General features: G+C 57.8%; 1 protein-coding gene across 1 annotated transcript in view; it reads right to left on the reverse strand.

Moving 5' to 3' along the window:
• Positions 1–1119: 1119 nt before the first annotated feature.
• The window catches only part of LOC129404283 (general transcription factor II-I repeat domain-containing protein 2-like), a 54595-nt gene continuing 38859 nt past the window's right edge, over positions 1120–16855 (reverse strand). Inside the window, exons 11-16 of the mRNA XM_055136224.1 lie at positions 16415–16477; positions 13889–13966; positions 11519–11602; positions 9942–10125; positions 8555–8583; positions 1120–4331 (exon numbers count right to left, since the gene is read on the reverse strand). Of these exons, the coding sequence (XP_054992199.1) occupies positions 2689–4331; positions 8555–8583; positions 9942–10125; positions 11519–11602; positions 13889–13966; positions 16415–16477 (2081 nt within the window). The 3' untranslated portion in view covers positions 1120–2688. The remainder of the gene's footprint in view (positions 4332–8554; positions 8584–9941; positions 10126–11518; positions 11603–13888; positions 13967–16414; positions 16478–16855) is intronic.

The raw sequence follows: 16855 nt of genomic DNA on the forward strand, positions 1-16855 counted from the left end.
CCCTGCTTGGAGCCGGCCCAGCAGGCTCAGCGGTCACTCTGCAGGCCAACCAGGGGCTTGTGGCCTTGGGCCAGTCCACTCCACTCTGATCCTGGTTTCTTTTTTTGTTGTCGTTGTTGCTTTTTGGGTCACACCCGGCGATGCACAGGGGTTAACTCCTGGCTCACGCACTCAGGAATCACTCCTGGCCGTGCTCGAGGGACCATATGGGATGCTGGGAATCGAACCCGGGTTGGCCACATGCAAGGCAAATGCCATACCCGCTGTGCTGTTGACAGCTTCAGCCCGGAAAGCTAAAGCTCCAGCATCATGAACCCGTGGACAGAACCGCAGTGTCAGGTGGGTGAATAAAGGTGACAAAGATCCAACTCACGCACTGGATCCTGACGGTGGAGAAGAGAGATACTGTCACAGGCTCCCGAGGCAGCAACTGCCCAGGATCCCAGACGGTAACCCTGGGCGGCGGGGAGGGTGTCTGCCCTGCAGGTACTGACCCAGGTTTGATTCCTGGCATCCCACAGGTCCCGCCAAGCACTGCCAGGATCAATTTCCGAGTGCAGGGCCGGGAGTAGCATTGCCAGGTGGGGTCCAAACACCAAAAGCTAAAATGGAAAGTACGTCTGGACCAGAGTGATGGGACAGTGGGGAGGGCACTTGCCCTGCATGCTGGCTGACCTCGGTTTGGTCTCTGGCATCCCACAGGGTCCCCCGAGCACTGCCAGGAGAGATTCCTGAGCACAGAGCTGGGAGTCAGCCCTGAAAACCACCGGGTGTGCCCCCCAACCAAAAAAAAAAGATATTGGGCTGGAGTGATAGCATAGAGGGTAGGGTGTTTGCCTTGCACTCCACTGACCCGGGTTCAATTCCTCCACCCCTCTCGGAATGCCCAGCAAGCTACCGAGAGTATCCCACTCACACGGCAGAGCCTGGCAAGCTCCCCGTGGCGTATTCGATATGCCCAAAACAGTAACAACAAGTCTCACAGTGGAGACGTTACTGGTGCCCGCTCGAGCAAATCGATGAGCAAACGGATGAGTGATGACAGTGATACAGTGATCACTGTGTGTGGTGATGTGGTGGTGACCAGTGTCACTTTCAAATGGGTCTGAAGAACGGTGACACATTTATACACACTTTATAGGTACTCGGGGACGTTCATTTTCCCGCAGGTTATGGGCAGTGCTGCAAACACACACGCGTGGAGGAGGGGAGAGGAAGGGCGGGGGGTGGCTCGGGCGGGACCCAGCACGGAGTCTGTGTCCTTGCGGGGGGTCAGCCCCCTCCCCGGTCTCCCAGCACACGCCTGCACGTGTAAGGCTCCGGGCTCTATCCCCGGCCCCGGGAGAGCAGACGGGACGGAGGAATCAATGTTCACAGTCCGCGCACGGAGCGTCTCGACTCCGGATCTGCAGGTCTCCTGATGCAGCCGCCGTCACTTAACCTGAACAGTTCCCGGGCCCCCGCGCGCTGCCTTTCGAGGCTTCTGCTGTTGGTTTTTCCATCTGGAATTTTATCTGGACTCCTGTAGGGGCGGAGCGGGAGGAGCCGGGCACGCACGGTGCACGGACACTCGGCCACCGGTGCACCGCAACCCCAGGGCGTACCGGGCGCAGGGGACGCGGGGTGGGGACACACACGTGCCTGGGTCTCTCCACGGAGGGGCCCGGGGTTCTCTAGTCTGTGGGTTACAGTCAGCCCCTGTGCCCACAGGCTACGGAAATGAGCAACACAGTCGGGTATGGGGAGAGCCGGGGCGGGGGGTTGGGAGAAATGCCACAGGGCTGGGTCTGGGCTTGCATGCAGGGGGGCCAGGTGCCATCCCGGGCACAGCACAGTCCCTGCAGCACCACTAGGAACGACCCCAAAACTAAACCAAACCAAAAAACAACAGAGAGAGAGAGACAGAGACAGAGACAGAGAGAGAAACAGAGAGAGGGAGAGAGAGACAGAGACAGAGAGACAGAGACACAGAGAGAGACAGAGAGAGGAAGAGAGAGAGAGAGAGAAAGAGAGGGAGAGACAGAGAGATAGAGAGAGACAGATAGAGAGAGACAGAGAGACAGAGAGAGACAGAGACAGAGAGAAAGAGAGAGAAGGGGCCGGAGTGGTAGTACAGCAGGCGGGGCGCTTTGCCTTGCATGTGTTCAAGCAGGATTCGATCCGTGGCACCCCATCTGGTCCCCAGAGTCCCAGCAGGTGAGATCTCCGAGCAGAGAGCCAGGAGTCACCCCTGTGCACCAACAGGTGTGCGCTCCGCCAAAAAAAAAAAAATAATAACAACAACAGAAAGATAAAAGGAAAAACCAGCGACTGGAAAGAACAATCAATCTTTCCTGATTCCTGCACTGGGCTCTCGGGGGACGCCGAGCTGGGCGCACAGACACGATACTGCAAGTTCTCTGTGTCCGAGTGGGGAAAAGTGGAAGAAGAAAAACATAGTGAAAGATTTCCGGGGCAGGAGCGATATAGCACAGCGGGTAGGGTGTTTGCCTTGCACGTGGCTGACCCGGGTTCGAGTCCCAGAATCCCAAAGGGTCCCCCGAGCACCACCAGGAGTCATTCCTGAGTGCAGAGCCAGGAGTCACGCCTGTGCATCGCCGGGTGTGACCCAAAAAAGCAAAAAAAGCAAAAAAAAAAAAAAAAACACTCCAAGAGTCCCCGTTGGCCCGGGGGGCCGTGGCCGCGCCCTCAGGTGGCCACGTGGAGCACCGACTCCCAGGGCGCCTCCTTGAGCTGCGAGCCCAGCTTGGTCCTGCTCAGCTTCATGATGGAGAAGAGCTGCTCGCAGACGTGGGTGCTGCCGAACATGGACAGGATGTTGGCGCAGTGCTGCCGGTACCGGGGGTAGCTGCCGCACAGGTGCCGGTAGAACTCGGGGATGCCCACCTGCTCGAACTTGGCCCTGAGGCCCGTGTTGCACTGCAGGTCGATCACCTCCAGCTGCAGCGCCTCCTGCACGCGCTCCACGGCGGCGGAGAAGGGGGCGCTGAAGAGGCTCAGCTCCGCCTCGTAGCGCTGGAAGTCGCCCAGCCGCCGCTGGAACTCGGCCTTGAGGTCGGCCAGCCGGGGGATGTAGTTCAGGCCGTCGCTCTCGCGCCGGGACACCGACCGCAGCGTGGGGAAGTGGGCCAGGTTGTTCCTGGCCAGGTGGGCTTCCCAGAGGCCCAGCTTGGCCAGGAAGGCGCGCAGCAGGTCGTGCATCTGCGTGACCAGCTGCGAGTGGCCCTGCAGGGACAGCGTCAGCGTGTTCAGGTGCGTGGTCATGTCCACCAGGAAGGCCAGGTCGCGGATCCAGTCCGGGGAGCTCAGCTGCGGCACGGGCCGGCCCCGGGACGACATGAACGCGTCGATCTCCTCCAGGGACTCGAAGAACCGCCGCAGCACCAGGCCCCGGCCCAGCCACTTGAGCTCGGTGTAGTAGAGCAGGCTGCCGTACTGGCTGTCCAGCTCGTACAGCAGCGTGGTGAAGCCGCCGTGGTTCAGGCCCCGCGAGCACAGCCAGTTCACGGCGCTCAGCACCACGCTCATGACGTGCTCCATCTTCAGCTGCTGGGCGCACAGGGCCTCCGTGTGGATGATGCAGCCCACCGACTTCAGCTCGGACCCCTTGCCGCCGGCCGCCGCCGCCACCTTGCCCCGGAGCTTGGTGACCAGCCCGTCGCTGGGGTCCAGCATGGCCGGCGTGCCCGTGGAGGCCACGCTCACCAGCTTGGCCCAGTCGATGTGGAACTTCTTCAGGCTCTTCTCCACCCGCAGGAAGGTCTCGTGGCCGGAGCGGGCGCCCGTCATGGGCACCGTGTCCAGGAGCTCCTCCGACACGTCGAAGTTGTCGTCCACGCCGCGGATGAAGATGGCCAGCTGGGCGGTGTTGTTGATGTCCGTGATCTCGTCGATGGCGATGGAGTAGGCCACCAGGGACCGGATCTTCTCCCGCAGCTTCTCCCAGAGGTTCCCGGCCACGTCCTCGGGGGGCTGCGGCGGCGGTGGCGGGGGCGGTGGGGGCGGCGGCATGCCGGCCTCCTCCGCGGCGTGGGCCTGGGCGAGCTCCCGGCGGTGCTCGGGGCACATCATGTCGGCGTTGCCGAGCAGGTACTTGCGCAGCCCCTTCTTGAGCTCCTGCAGCTTGGCGTCGCGCGTCTGCTCCGTGTACTGGTCGTAGTGCTTGCTGTGGTTGGTCTGGTAGTGGCGCCGCAGGTTGTACTCCTTGGACACGGACATGCTCTGCTTGCAGATCAGGCACGTGGGGATGTTCTGCACCTCCACGAAGAAGTAGGCCCGCTCCCACTTCTCCTGGAAGACGCGGCCCTCCTGGTCGATCTTGCGTTTGCCCACTTGGGACGGAGACGGGGAGACAAGAGAAACGGTCACCTTTCCTCTGGACTCCGCGACAAGGGAAGAAAAAAAACCAAACAAACCCGGGGCTGGAGCGATAGCACAGCGGGGAGGGCATTTGCCTTGATGCGGCCAACATGGGTTTGATTCCCAGCATCCCATGGGGTCCCCTGAGCACCGCCAGGGGTAATTCCTGAGTGCAGAGCCAGGAGTGATCCCTGTGCATCGCTGGGTGTAACCCAAAAAGCAAACAAAAAAACCCCGAAAAACAAAAATACCCAACCCAAACCCCTGGGCAGGAAGCGAGGCGGCTCGGGGACACGGGGCCAACAGCTGCAGAGAAGGCCTGGGCCACTGCAGTCAGAAGGTCTGGGGATGGACTCCAGCAAAAAAGGTCCTTGGCGGGGCTGGAGTGATAGCACAGCGGGGAGGGCGTTTGCCTTGCATGCAGCCAACCCGGGTTCAATCCCCGGGATCCCACAGGGTCCCCTGAGCACCTCCAGGAGTAATTCCTGAGTGCAGGACCAGGAGTAACCCCTGTGCATCGCCAGGTGTGACCCAAAAAGAAAAAAAAATAGTCCTTGGCTCTGGGGCCAGAGCAATAGTGCAGCGAGTAGGACACTGGCCGTGCACGCACAGCACAGAGCTAGCCCTGGCACCCCGTACCGTCTCTGCGCTCGTCAGGAGAGGTCCTTGCGCAGAGAGGAGCAAGCCCTGGGCACAGCTGGCAGTGGCCTATAAAATAAACATCCCAGCTTTTCACTGGCCACTTTTTTTTTTTTTTGCTTTTTGGGTCACACCCGGCGATGCACAGGGGCTACTCCTGGCTCTGACTCAGGAATTACTCCTGGCACTGCTCGGGGGACCCTATGGGATGCTGGGAATCAAACCCGGGTTGGCCGCATGCAAGGCAAATGTCCTACCCGCTGCGCTATCGCTCCAGCCCCAGTTTTGTTTTGTTTTTTTGGCCACCCCCTGTGATGCTCAGGGGTTACTCCTGGCTCTGTGCTCAGGAATTCCTCCCAGATGGGGCTGGGGGTCTCACACATGCACGGCAAGTGCCGAGCACTGAGCGGCGTCCCGGCCCGCTCCATCTGCCTCCCACAGACCCTGCTCACGTGATCCGAAGGGAATCTGGGAATGACAGGGAAGGGACCAAGTGCAGAAGGAACAGGACTGGCCGGTCGGAGTCACACAAGACTGTGGTCGGAGCCACAGAGCTGCACGGAACTCACTACAGGAGCGGAGTTGAGGCTGACCTGGGTTCGATCCCCAGCATCCCAGAGGGCCCCTGAGCACTGCCAGGAGTAAGCCCTGAGTGCCGAGCCAGGAGTGATCCCTGAGCACCGCTGAGTGTGGCCCGACAACAACAACAACAACAACAACAACAACAACAACAACAAAAATAAATAAATAAACTTTCTCACTGTTTATTTTGGGCTGGAGTGGTAGCACAGTGGGTAGGGCATTCGCCTTGCACAGGACTGACCTGGGTTCGATTCCTCCGCCCCTCTCAGAGAGCCCGGCAAGCTACAGAGAGTATCTCGCCCGCACGGCAGAGCCTGGCAAGCTACCCGTGGTGTATTCGATATGCCAAAAACAGTAACAACAAGTCTCACAATGGAGACGTTACTGGTGCCCGCTCGAACACATCGATGAGCAACGGGGTGACAGTGACAGTGACAGTTTATTTTATTTTACTTTTTTTGGTATTTGGGCCACACCTGGCAGTGCTCAGAGCTTACTCCCGGCTTTGCAATCAGGAATCACTCCTGGTGGTTCTTGGGGGACCATATGGGACACTGGGGATTGAACCTGGGTTGGCCGTGTGCAAAGCAAACGCTTTATCGCCTGTACGACTGCTCCAGCCCCTCATTTTATATCTGTAAGACCCGGGCCCTGGGGCGGCTATGCTTGACTTTAAGGGAACAGTGACGTGCAAAGTCCCTTTAAGGAAACACGGGCAGGAGGCTGGATAGTGCAGTGAGTGGGGCACTTCGTGCAGTGGACCCAGGTTCTACCCCCAGCGCCCCACAGGGTCCCCAAGCGCCACCAGAAGTGACCCCTGAGCACAGAGCCAGGAGTAGCCCCTGAGGTGAGCACCACCTGGTGTGGCCCCGAAAACCAAACTCGAAACCACACCAGGTTCAGGCAGTGGGGCTGGTGTGCGACAGTTCGGCAGCCAGTGCTCGCCGGGCACCCGCCGGCCCAGGTGCCAACCCTGGGGTCCCACACGGCCCCCCGAGTCCTGCAGGAGTGGTCCCCGAGCACTGCCGGGAGTGGCGCCCAAAGCAAACCCAAAGGAAACAAACTGTTTTAGGAATCGAACCCGGGTGGGCCGCGTGCAAGGCACATGCCTTCCCCAGCCTGACTCCTCTGGGTGGCGCTCTCTCTCTCTCTCTCTCTCTCTCTGAGCTCTCAGCTCTGGCTCCGGGCTGCAGGGGTGCAGCCGCCCGACAGCCCCTGTGGCTGGGCGTGACCAGCAGGGGGCGCCACCGCTGACCCAACCCCAGGCTTGTCTCTGATTGTTTCATTTCAAAGTCTGGGGGCCCTAACTGGCGGTGCTCAAGGGCTGACCCCAACCTCTGTGCTCAGGGGTCACTCCCGGTGTGCCTGGGGGACCCTGTGGGATGCTGGGGACGGAATCTGGGCCGGCTTGTGCAAGGAAAGTGCCTGCCTGCTTTATTATTACGCCGGCCCCTTTTTTTTTTTTTTTTTTTGCTTTTTGGGTCACAGCCGGTGATACACAGGGGTTACTCCTGGCTCTGCACTCAGGAATTACCCCTGGCAGTGCTCAGGGGACCATATGGGATGCTGAGAATTGAACCCGGGTCAGCTGCGTGCAAGGCAAACGCCCTCCCCGCTGTGCTATAAGCCCCATGTTTTCTTTTTAAGTTTATTATTATTATTATTATTTGCTTTTTGGGTCACACCTGGCAATGCACAGGGGTCACTCCTGGCTCTGCACTCAGGAATCACTCCTGGCGGTGCTCAGGGGACCATATGGGATGCTGGGAATCGAAACCGGATTGGCCAAGTGCAAGGAAAACACCCTACCCGCTGTGCTATCACTCCAGCCACATGTTTTCTTTTTTCAATGTAAAAGTAAGTATTGAGGGCTGGGGGAACAGCACAGCTGGTTAGGGGGTTTGCCTTACACGTGGCCGACCCGGGTTTGATGCCCTGAACCCTGCAAGGAGTGACCCTGAGCACAGAGCCAGAGTAAGTCCTAAGTACTGTGGGGTGTCCCCCTGCAAAAACAAAAAAGCCCTCAGTTTCCAGCTGAGTTCCAGAGCAAGGGGCTTGGGGCCGGAGCGACGGCGCAGAGGGAAGGCGCTTGTCTTGTGTGCAGCCAACTAACTGGGTTTGATCCCCGGAACTCCACGTGACCCCGGTCCCAGCACCCCCACGTGGATTCCTGAGAGCAGAGCCTGGAGTAAACCTGAGCATCGCCAGTGTGGCCCAAACACAAAACAGACAAAGACACGAAGTGAGGGCCGGAGGGACGGTGCGTGGGTAAGGTGGCGTCTGTCGTGTGCACTTAGCCAGTTCCACGCTCGGTCCCACACACGGTCACTCACGCACCGCCAGGATGATCCCTGAGCACCAGGAGTGTGACCCAGAAAAACAAAACAAAAGCAAAGACCAACCAAGCAAGCAAAAGGGGTGAAGAAAGGAGCCCCTGAGGGCGATGCTCGGAGGGCGGGGATGGGCCTGCAGGAGAGGGCCCGGCCCACTCCAGGGACAGGAGGAAAGAACTGGACCAGGGAAACAGCGACCAGAGCACAGGCCGCAAGGGTGAGGGTGAGGGTGAGGGTGAGTGTGAGGGCGAGTGTGAGGGTGAGGGGGAGGGGGAGGGGGGAGGGGGAGGGCAAGGAGAGGGGGAGGGGGAGGAGAAGGGCAAGGGTGAGGGGGAGTGTGAGGGTGAGGGTGAGGGTGAGGGGAAGGGGGAAGAGGAGGGTGAGGGTGAGGGCGAGGGGGTGGGGGCGGGTGAGGGCGAGTGTGAGGGTGAGGGCGAGTGTGAGGGGAAGGGAGAGGGGGAGGGGGAGGGCGAGAGAGAGGGTGAGGGTGAGGGCGAGTATGAGGGCAAGTGTGAGGACGAGTGTGAGTGTGAGGGTGAGGGCAAGGGCGAGGGTGAGGGTGAGGGCAAGGGGGAGGGGGAGGAAGAGGGTGAGAGTTGGGACACGCAAACACCGCCCGTGGCCACCATGCAGGTACTCACCGTTGCTGAGCTCCAGGCCTGGCAGTGGCCTGTGGGGTAGAAGGGGGAAGAGAGGGAGGGAGGGAGAGAGGGAGAGATGGAGGGAGGGAGGGAAAGAGAAGGAGGGAAAGAGAGGGGGAGGAGGAGGAAAGGGGAAGAGATGGGGAGAGAGGGGAGGGAGAGAGAGGAGAGAGGGAGGGAAGGAGAGGAGGAGGGGGAGAGAGAAAGGGAGGGGAAAAGAGAGAGGGAGCAAGAGAGGGGGAGGGAGAGAAAGAGGGAGAGAGAGAAGGAGGAGAGAGGGAGGGGGAGAGGGAGGGAGGGGAGAGGTAGGGCAGAGAGTGAGAGAGAGGAAGGGAGAGGGAGAGAGAGAGGGAGGGGTAGAGAGAGAAGGAGGGGAGAGGGAGAGAGAGGGAGGGGGAGAGAGGGAGAGAGGGAGAGGAAGGCGGAGAGAGGGAGGGGAGGGGGGAGAGAGTCAGAGAGAGAGGGAGGGAGAGGTGAAGAGGGAGGGAGGGAGGGGGAGAGAGGGAGAGAGAGAGGGAGAGAGAGAGGGAGAGAGAGGGGGAGAAGGAGAGAATGAGGAGAGGGGGAGGGAGAGAAAGAGAGAGAGGGAGGGAGAGGGGGAGGGAGAGGGAGGGAGAGGGGGAGGGAGAGAGGGAGGTAAGAGCGAAGGAGAGAGAGGGGGAGGGAGGGGAGTAGGAGGGGGAGAGAGAGGGGGAGAGAGGGAGGGAGAGAAAGAGGAAGAGAGGGGAGGGAGAGAAAGAGGGAGAGAGGGAGGGGGAGAGAGAGGGGGGAGGGAGAGAGAGGGAGGGGTAGAGAGAGAAGGAGGGGAGAGGGAGAGAGAGGGAGAGAGGGAGAGGAAGGGGGAGAGAGGGAGGGGAGGGGGGAGAGAGGCAGAGAGAGAGGGAGGGAGAGGTGAAGAGGGAGGGAGGGAGGGGGAGAGAGAGGGAGAGAGAGGGGGAGAGGGAGAGAATGAGGAGAGGGGGGAGGGAGAGAAAGAGAGAGAGGGAGGGAGAGGGGGAGGGAGAGAGGGAGGGAAGAGGGAAGGGGAGAGAGGGGGAGGGAGGAGAGTAGGAGGGGGAGAGAGAGGGGGAGAGAGGGAGGGAGAGAGAGGGGGAGAGGGAGAGACGGAGGGAGAGAAGGAGGAAGAGAGGGGAGGGAGAGAAAGAGGGAGAGAGAGGGGGGGGAGAAGGGAGAGGGGGAGGGGGAGACGGGGAGGGGGAGGGGGAGAGAGAGTGGTCAGTGCTCGGGCTCCATTCCTGCTCTTGTGCCTGGTCTGTCTGTGAGCGCTGACGCTACAGCATGTGCAGGGGGAGACGAGCAGGCCCAGGAGTGACCGCAGGGAGCCGTGTCCAGCAGCTGTGGCTGCCCACCCCCCTCCCCACGCTGCCCTCCCGGCCCGCCGACCCACCGGAGGACCGTGAACTTGATGAACTCGGCCGCGTCCAGGATCCTGCGCATAGAGCTGATCTCCAGGTACCCGGGGGCCTTGAAGACCACCCCGGGGGGCATGCCGTCGATGACCACGCAGCCGGGGTTGAAGGTGATCTTCCGGTAGGGCACCTTCACCGGGAAGTCCACTCCGATGGCCTCGCCTGGGGGCGGACATAGACGCCAACGGCCACTCGGTTTCCCACCAGGCCCCGAGCCCCAGCTCTGTTCTGTGTCATTACTGTTGGTACCACGGCTTGGGGTGGGGGCTACACCGGGGGTGCTGGGGGCGGGGCACAAGCCTCCACTGTACACGCTTTGCTCTTCCCGGTCTAACCGGCGGGAACTCTGCAATGCCTCAGGCCGGGGGCCAGCTGGGGGCCTCTCGTTTCCCGAGCTCTGAGTACACTGTGTTCCTGGTAGGTGTGCAAATGCGGATTTGAGGATGACGGTTTTTTGGGGGTTGTCTTTTGGGGGGGCATATTCACACCTGGTGGTGCTCAGGGATTACTCCTGGCTCTGTGCTCAGGGATAATTCCTGATAGGCCTGGGGGACCCTATGAGGCCTGGGATCAAACCTGGGTCATATATGTGCGAGGCAAATACCCTGCCCACTGTCCTACCTCCCCGCCCTCTGGGGACAGCTGTTATTCTGGCTGTTGCCATAAAAAAAGCTCGAAAATGGGGCAGGAGGAATAGCACAGCAGGTAGGGTGTTTGCCTTGCACATGGCCGACCCGGGTTCGATTCCCAGCATCCCATATGGTCCCCCGAGCACCACCAGGAGTAATTCCTGAGTGCAGAGCCAGGAGTGACCCCTGTGCTTCGCCAGGAGTGACCTCCCCACCAAAAAAAAAAAAAAAAAGCTCGAAAACCTAGAGTGACGGCAGAGCAGGGAAGGTGCTGGCCCTGCACTCGGCCGTCCTGGGTTCGATCCCCGGCCACCTTCATGGTCTCCTGAGCCCACCAGAAGTGATCCCTGAGGGCAGGAGCCAGGAGTCAGCCTTGAGCAAGCGTGGTGTGCAGACCAGTGGCCCTCCAACCGCCCCCAAATGAAAAAGCTCTTTAGCAAACAAATGCTCTAGTTCTGACCAGAGTTCCCTCCCGAAAGGACATGGGCTGAGAGCATCCAAATAAGAAATGTTTCAGGGGGCTGGAGCAATAGCACAGCGCCTTGCACACGGCCGACCCAGGTTTGATTCCCAGCATCCCATAAAATCCCCTCACCGTTGGGGCAATTCCTGAGTGCAGAGCCAGGAGTGACCCCTGTGCATCGCCGGGTGTGACCCAAAAAGCGCTAAATAAATAAATAAATAAATAAATAAATAAATAAAATAAATGTTTCAAAGACACAAATTCGGGGGTTAGAGACAGAGAGTATAACAGGTGGGACACTTGGTTTGCACGCGGCTGGCCCCCGGCCCCACACGGTCCCCTGAGCACCACTAGGAGTGACCCCTGAGTGCAGGGCCAGGAGGAAGCCTGAGGACCACCCGGTGTACCCCGGACCCTCAAAAAAAAAAAAGACACAAAGTTATGTAATGATACAAATACTTACCAAATTTTCGGCTAAAGAGGTCATTGACTTGTTCTCTGAGTTGTTTTATTTTCTCGATGCTTGACAATCTTTCCTTTTCGTTATCTAAAAACAGAGAAACCAGTGAACTCGGATTACTCGTGTATCTGCCCCAGAAGATGCACCCAGCACAGGGACGACGGGTCTCCCGGCCACTTGGTTTTGTTTCAGCAAGGACTGAGCCTTCGGTGACTTTGTACGGTGAATCCTGGCAGCCGGCGGGGAGCGTGCAGAGAACAGCTCGAGGTCACCACAGGTAACACTGCTTCCAGAACCTCCCGCCTGGGTCATCAATAATACCATGGAGCTCTAGCCAGCAAAATGTGATGCGGGACAGAAATAACATGACCTGTGATTTAAGAAGGATCAGTTCTTCTTCTTTTTTTTTTTTAATTTTTTGCTTTTTGGGTCACACTCGGCGATGCACAGGGGTTACTCCTGGCTCTGCACTCAGGAATTACTCCTGGCAGTGCTCAGGGGACCATATGGGATGCTGGGAATCGAACCCGGGTCAGCCGCGTGCGGGGCAAACGCCCTACCTGCTGTGCTATCACTCTAGCCCCTAAGAGGGATCATTTATTTTTCTCCTTTTTTTTTCTTTTTTTTTTGGGGGGGAGTCACACCTGGTGATGAACAAGGGTTCCTCCTGGCTCTGCACTCAGGAATTGCTCCTGTCGGTGCTCAGGGGACCATATGAGATGCTGGGAATCAAACCCGGGTCGGCCGGGTGCAAGGCAAACGCCGTCCCCGCTGTGCTATCGCCCCAGCCCGCACTGCCCACTCTGAAGGGATTTCAGGGGCTGCGGGGCGTGGCCGCAGAAGCCGGCTAGCTGAGAGCATGTCTGCGAGAAGAGGCAGCACCTGTCAGGTTCCCGGGCCTTTGTTCCCGAGGCATCAGTCCTAGGCATCACCGTCCCTTCGTCTGGAGGAATCAGCAGACACTAACTTCTCCAACAGTCTCACCCAGGTCGTAAAATACACGATTAAAATTGAACACAAATGGAACACGAGGCCCCCATAGCCATGCCACCGGTCCCCGCGCCAGGCTGTTTTCACTCGGCGTGCCCCAGAGGGAGGGGGTGAGAGTCTTTCCCACCCCCAGGGACTCAGCCCTGGCAGCCGACCTCCACTACCCAACCCCCGCCACGCTCCAGGCCACTCCCACACACTCAGGCTGAGCCTCCCATAGGAGTGAGTATATGCCTGGACTGCGTGGCCGCAAGAGCGGCCGTGTGACTCATCATAAGACACTCCCTACCCATTCTTTTTTTTGCTTTTTGGGTCACACCTGGCGATGCTCAGGGGTTACTCCTGGCTCATGCACTCAGGAATTACCCCTGGCGGTGCTCGGGGGACCATATGGGATGCTGGGATTCGAACCCGGGTCGGCCGCGTGCAAGGCAAACGCCCTACCCGCTGTGCTATTGCTCCAGCCCCCTCCCTACCCATTCTTCATAATTACCACACCATATTTGATGGGGTTCAGTCAGTAGGCAACAAATCATAGAGGGAAAAAAATATATATATACATATATATTTAAAACATATATACGTATTTTCAGATATATATACCAAAGCGATAGCACATTTGCCTTGCATGTGGCTGACCTGGGTTCGATTCCTCTGTCCCTCTCGGAGAGCCCGGCAAGCTAGCAAGAATATCCTGCCTACACGGCAGAGCCTGGCAAGCTCCCCATGGCGTATTCAATATGCCAAAAACAGTAACAAGTCTCACAATGGAGACGTTACTGGTGCCCACTCGAGCAAATTGATGAGCAACGGGATGACAGTGACAGTGACAGATATACCAAAGCCCACGTGACCCAAACTTTAACCACATGTTAGTGATATCCTATAGAATGTCTTAATGGCTCCTGCCAAAACAGAACAATCTTCACACTGTTTCCTATACGGAAACTTTTTCGCAAGCGTGTTCAGCAGTTCTTCAAAACAGACAACACAAAATATATTCTTTCGGTTTGTTTTGGGACAGGGGTTGGGGCTTGGGATGGAAACATCCTGAATTTGGTGGTGGGAAGGTGTCATGGTGGTGGGACTGGTGTTTGGATATTAAATATAATCAAATATTGTGACCTAACATAAAATTAAAAAAAAATTTAAAATGATAGTAACATAAAAAAAGAAATCAAACGAACAAAAAAATTAACACAAATGACAACTACAACCCGCAGGACTCAGTGGTGGAGTGTCCTGACCCCGGGCCCTGCCTGGCCCCCATCACCTCGGGGTCCGGTGCTGCGTCATCCCTCGGTGTGGCCCCGGGGTGGCCCCAGCTGCAGAGTCCGCCCCCCCCAAGCAGAAACTGTGACGGAGCCAGAGAAACGCTCGTACCTGGAACTGTGACCTGGACGATGTTGAGGTCTTCGACGCCTGCCGCGGAGGCTGCACTGCTGGCGGAACCGCGGTCTCCTTGGAACAGAACGGGGAGTTAGAGCCCGCGAGGCATGAGCCAACTCCCCCAGACTGTCCGGGGGCCTGCGGATCAGAAGCCCAGGAACATCTGCCTGTGGCCACACCCGGCTGTGCTCAGGGCTTGCTCCGGGCTCTGCACTCAGGGATCACTCGGTCGGTGCCGGGGGACACACACGGTGACGGTGACTGAACCGGCTGGGCGTGAGCAAGGCAAGCGCCGTACCCTGTTATACTATATATCTGGACCTTAATTTTATTTATTTTTATTTTTTTATATTTTTTTGCTTTTTGGTTCATACCCAGAGATGCACAGGGGTTACTCCTGGCTCATGCACTCAGGAATCACTCCTGGCGGTGTTCAGGGGACCATATGGGATGCTGGGAATCGAACCCGGGTCAGCCACGTGCAAGGCAAACGCCCTACCCGCTGTGCTATCGTTCCAGCTAATTTTAATTTTCATTTTAATGTTTGTGTTTGGGGCCAGACCCGGTCATGTTCTGGACTTACTCCTGGCTTTGTGCTCAGGGATCATTCTTGGCAGTGCTCAGGGCACCATATGGGGGACTGGGGATTGAACCTGGGTCAGCTGCGTGCAAGGCAAGCCTCCTCCCTGCTGCACTGTTGCGCGGGTTCTTTTTCATTTTTGTGATGCTAGGGTTTGAACTCAGGGTCTCATGTGTACTAGGCAAGTAAGTGCTCTACCACTGAGCTCTATAAGAAATGCCCACTGAGGAGGTTGTGTTTAGTTTCTTTCTAAAAGAAAAGAATCTTTATCATTTAGATAGCGACACCCCCCCAGCTTTTTTTTTTTTTTTTTTTTTTTTGCTTTTTGGGTCACATCCGGCGATGCTCAGGGGTTACTCCTGGCTCTGCACTCAGGAATTACCCCTGGCGGTGCTCAGGGACCATGTAGGATGCTGGGAATCAAACTCAGGTCGGCTGCGTGCAAGGCAAACGCCCTACCTGCTGTGCTATCGCTCCAGCCCCTGGTGTGGTTTTGAAACTATCGTACAGGATAAAAACATACACACTGGCTTTTATTTGGAAGAAAAGGACCTCGGGGATCCAGGAGATAGTGCAAAGGGCTGGAGCACATACAAGGCGCCAACACGAGGCAGAATTCTCCCCTGGGCACTGCCAGCTGTGGCCCCCGTCCCCCTGGGCCTGGGCACGCACTGTTGAATTCCCCTGGGAGTGGTCCCCCGGGTCCCCAGCACTGCTGGGGAGGAACCAACCCCCCGAAAGATGAAAAAGACCTTAGGGGGGCGGGGGGTATACCGGGGATTTTGGTGTTGGAATATGGGCACTGGTGAAGGGATGGTGTTTGAATACGGTATAACTGAGACATAAACCTGAGAACTCTGTAACTTTCCACATGGTGATAAAATTTTTAAAAAAATAAAAATTAAAAAAAAAAGAAAGATGAAAAAGACCTTAAGTAGCAGCTAAATTTGGGGGGGGGGGCTGAGGGGGCATGCCCAGGGTGCTAGGAGTCACTCCTGGAGCCGCAGAGGGGACCATATGGGATGCTACGGGGCTCCAAACCGGGTCAGCGGCTGTAGGCACCCCTTGGTGCCATCGCCCTGACCACTTCCATCACAACTCCTAGAAAAAAATCTTGGGGGCTGGAGCGATAGCACAGTGGGGAGGGCATTTGCCTTGCATGCGGCTGACCCGGGTTTGATTCCCAGCATCCCATATGGTCCCCTGAGCACCGCCAGGAGTAATTCCTGAGTGCAGAGCCAGGAGTAACCCCTGTGCATCGCTGGGTGTGACCCAAAAGGCAAAAAAAAGAAAGAAAGAAAGAAAGAAAGAAAGAAAGAAAGAAAGAAAGAAAGAAAGAAAGAAAGAAAACAATCTTGACTAAGTGATGCTTTGAACGTCACTACTCGTAGACGTCTACACGTAGAGACCAGTTTACAAGTTTCAGCCCGGATGTGATTATTTCTGCACTGTATCCCTTTGAGCTGAATGCGATCGATGAATCTGGTCCTTCAGCCTTAGGCCCCGCCCTGCCCACCCCTCCCCAGGGTCCTGGGTGCAAGGAGGGTTCAGAGCAGTTTGGGCCCCCAGACCCGTGCTAACCTGCTCTCCCCAGGCTGAGATTGGGCCAGCCTGGGGTATGGGCCGGGCCCCGGGACTATGGTCCACCCGGGTCTTACAGGCTGGTTCCGGCCCCCAACCCCTCAAGGAAAAACGGGAATGGAGCAGGGGCTGGAGCGATAGCACAGCGGGTAGGGCGTTTGCCTTGCACGCGGCCGACCTGGGTTCTAATCCCAGCATCCCATATGGTCCCCTGAGCAACGCCAGGGGTAATTCCTGAGTGAAGAGCCAGGAGTAACCCCTGTGCATCGCCGGGTGTGACCCAAAAAAACCAAAAAAAAAAAAAAAAAAGAACGGGAATGGAACAGGGTGCCTGCCAGGAGGGGGCCTGGGCCACTCACCTTCAGTTTTCACCTCGGCCTCCAGGTCTTCGCTCGATTCAGATGGGCCATGGTGAGAAGAATCTGGGGGAACATTTTTTTCTGAAACGGCATCCGTTATGCACCCCCAAGCCCAATGTTCAGTGGCTCTTACGCCCACGAGGCGGGGAGTCCTGGGGACCAGGCCTGGCGGTGCTCAGGGCTTACCCCTGGCTCGGTGCTCAGGGGTCACTCCTGGCAGTGTCAAAGGGAGCCGGTGGGGATCGAACCCGGGCCGGCTGCAGGCAAGGCAAGCAAACGCCTCACACCCTGTACTATCTCCCCGGCCCCGGGAAATCCTGGCATTTTCAATCCATCTCACGCTAGAGGAAGGTATAAAACCACTGTGGTTTTACTGTGAAAGAGACGGCAACCATCCCAAAGAAGCCTCGCGTAGGAGAACCTTCCAGAGAGAATCACCCC

This window comes from Sorex araneus, chromosome 4 (assembly GCF_027595985.1).
Source record: "Sorex araneus isolate mSorAra2 chromosome 4, mSorAra2.pri, whole genome shotgun sequence".
Taxonomy (NCBI): domain Eukaryota; kingdom Metazoa; phylum Chordata; class Mammalia; order Eulipotyphla; family Soricidae; genus Sorex; species Sorex araneus.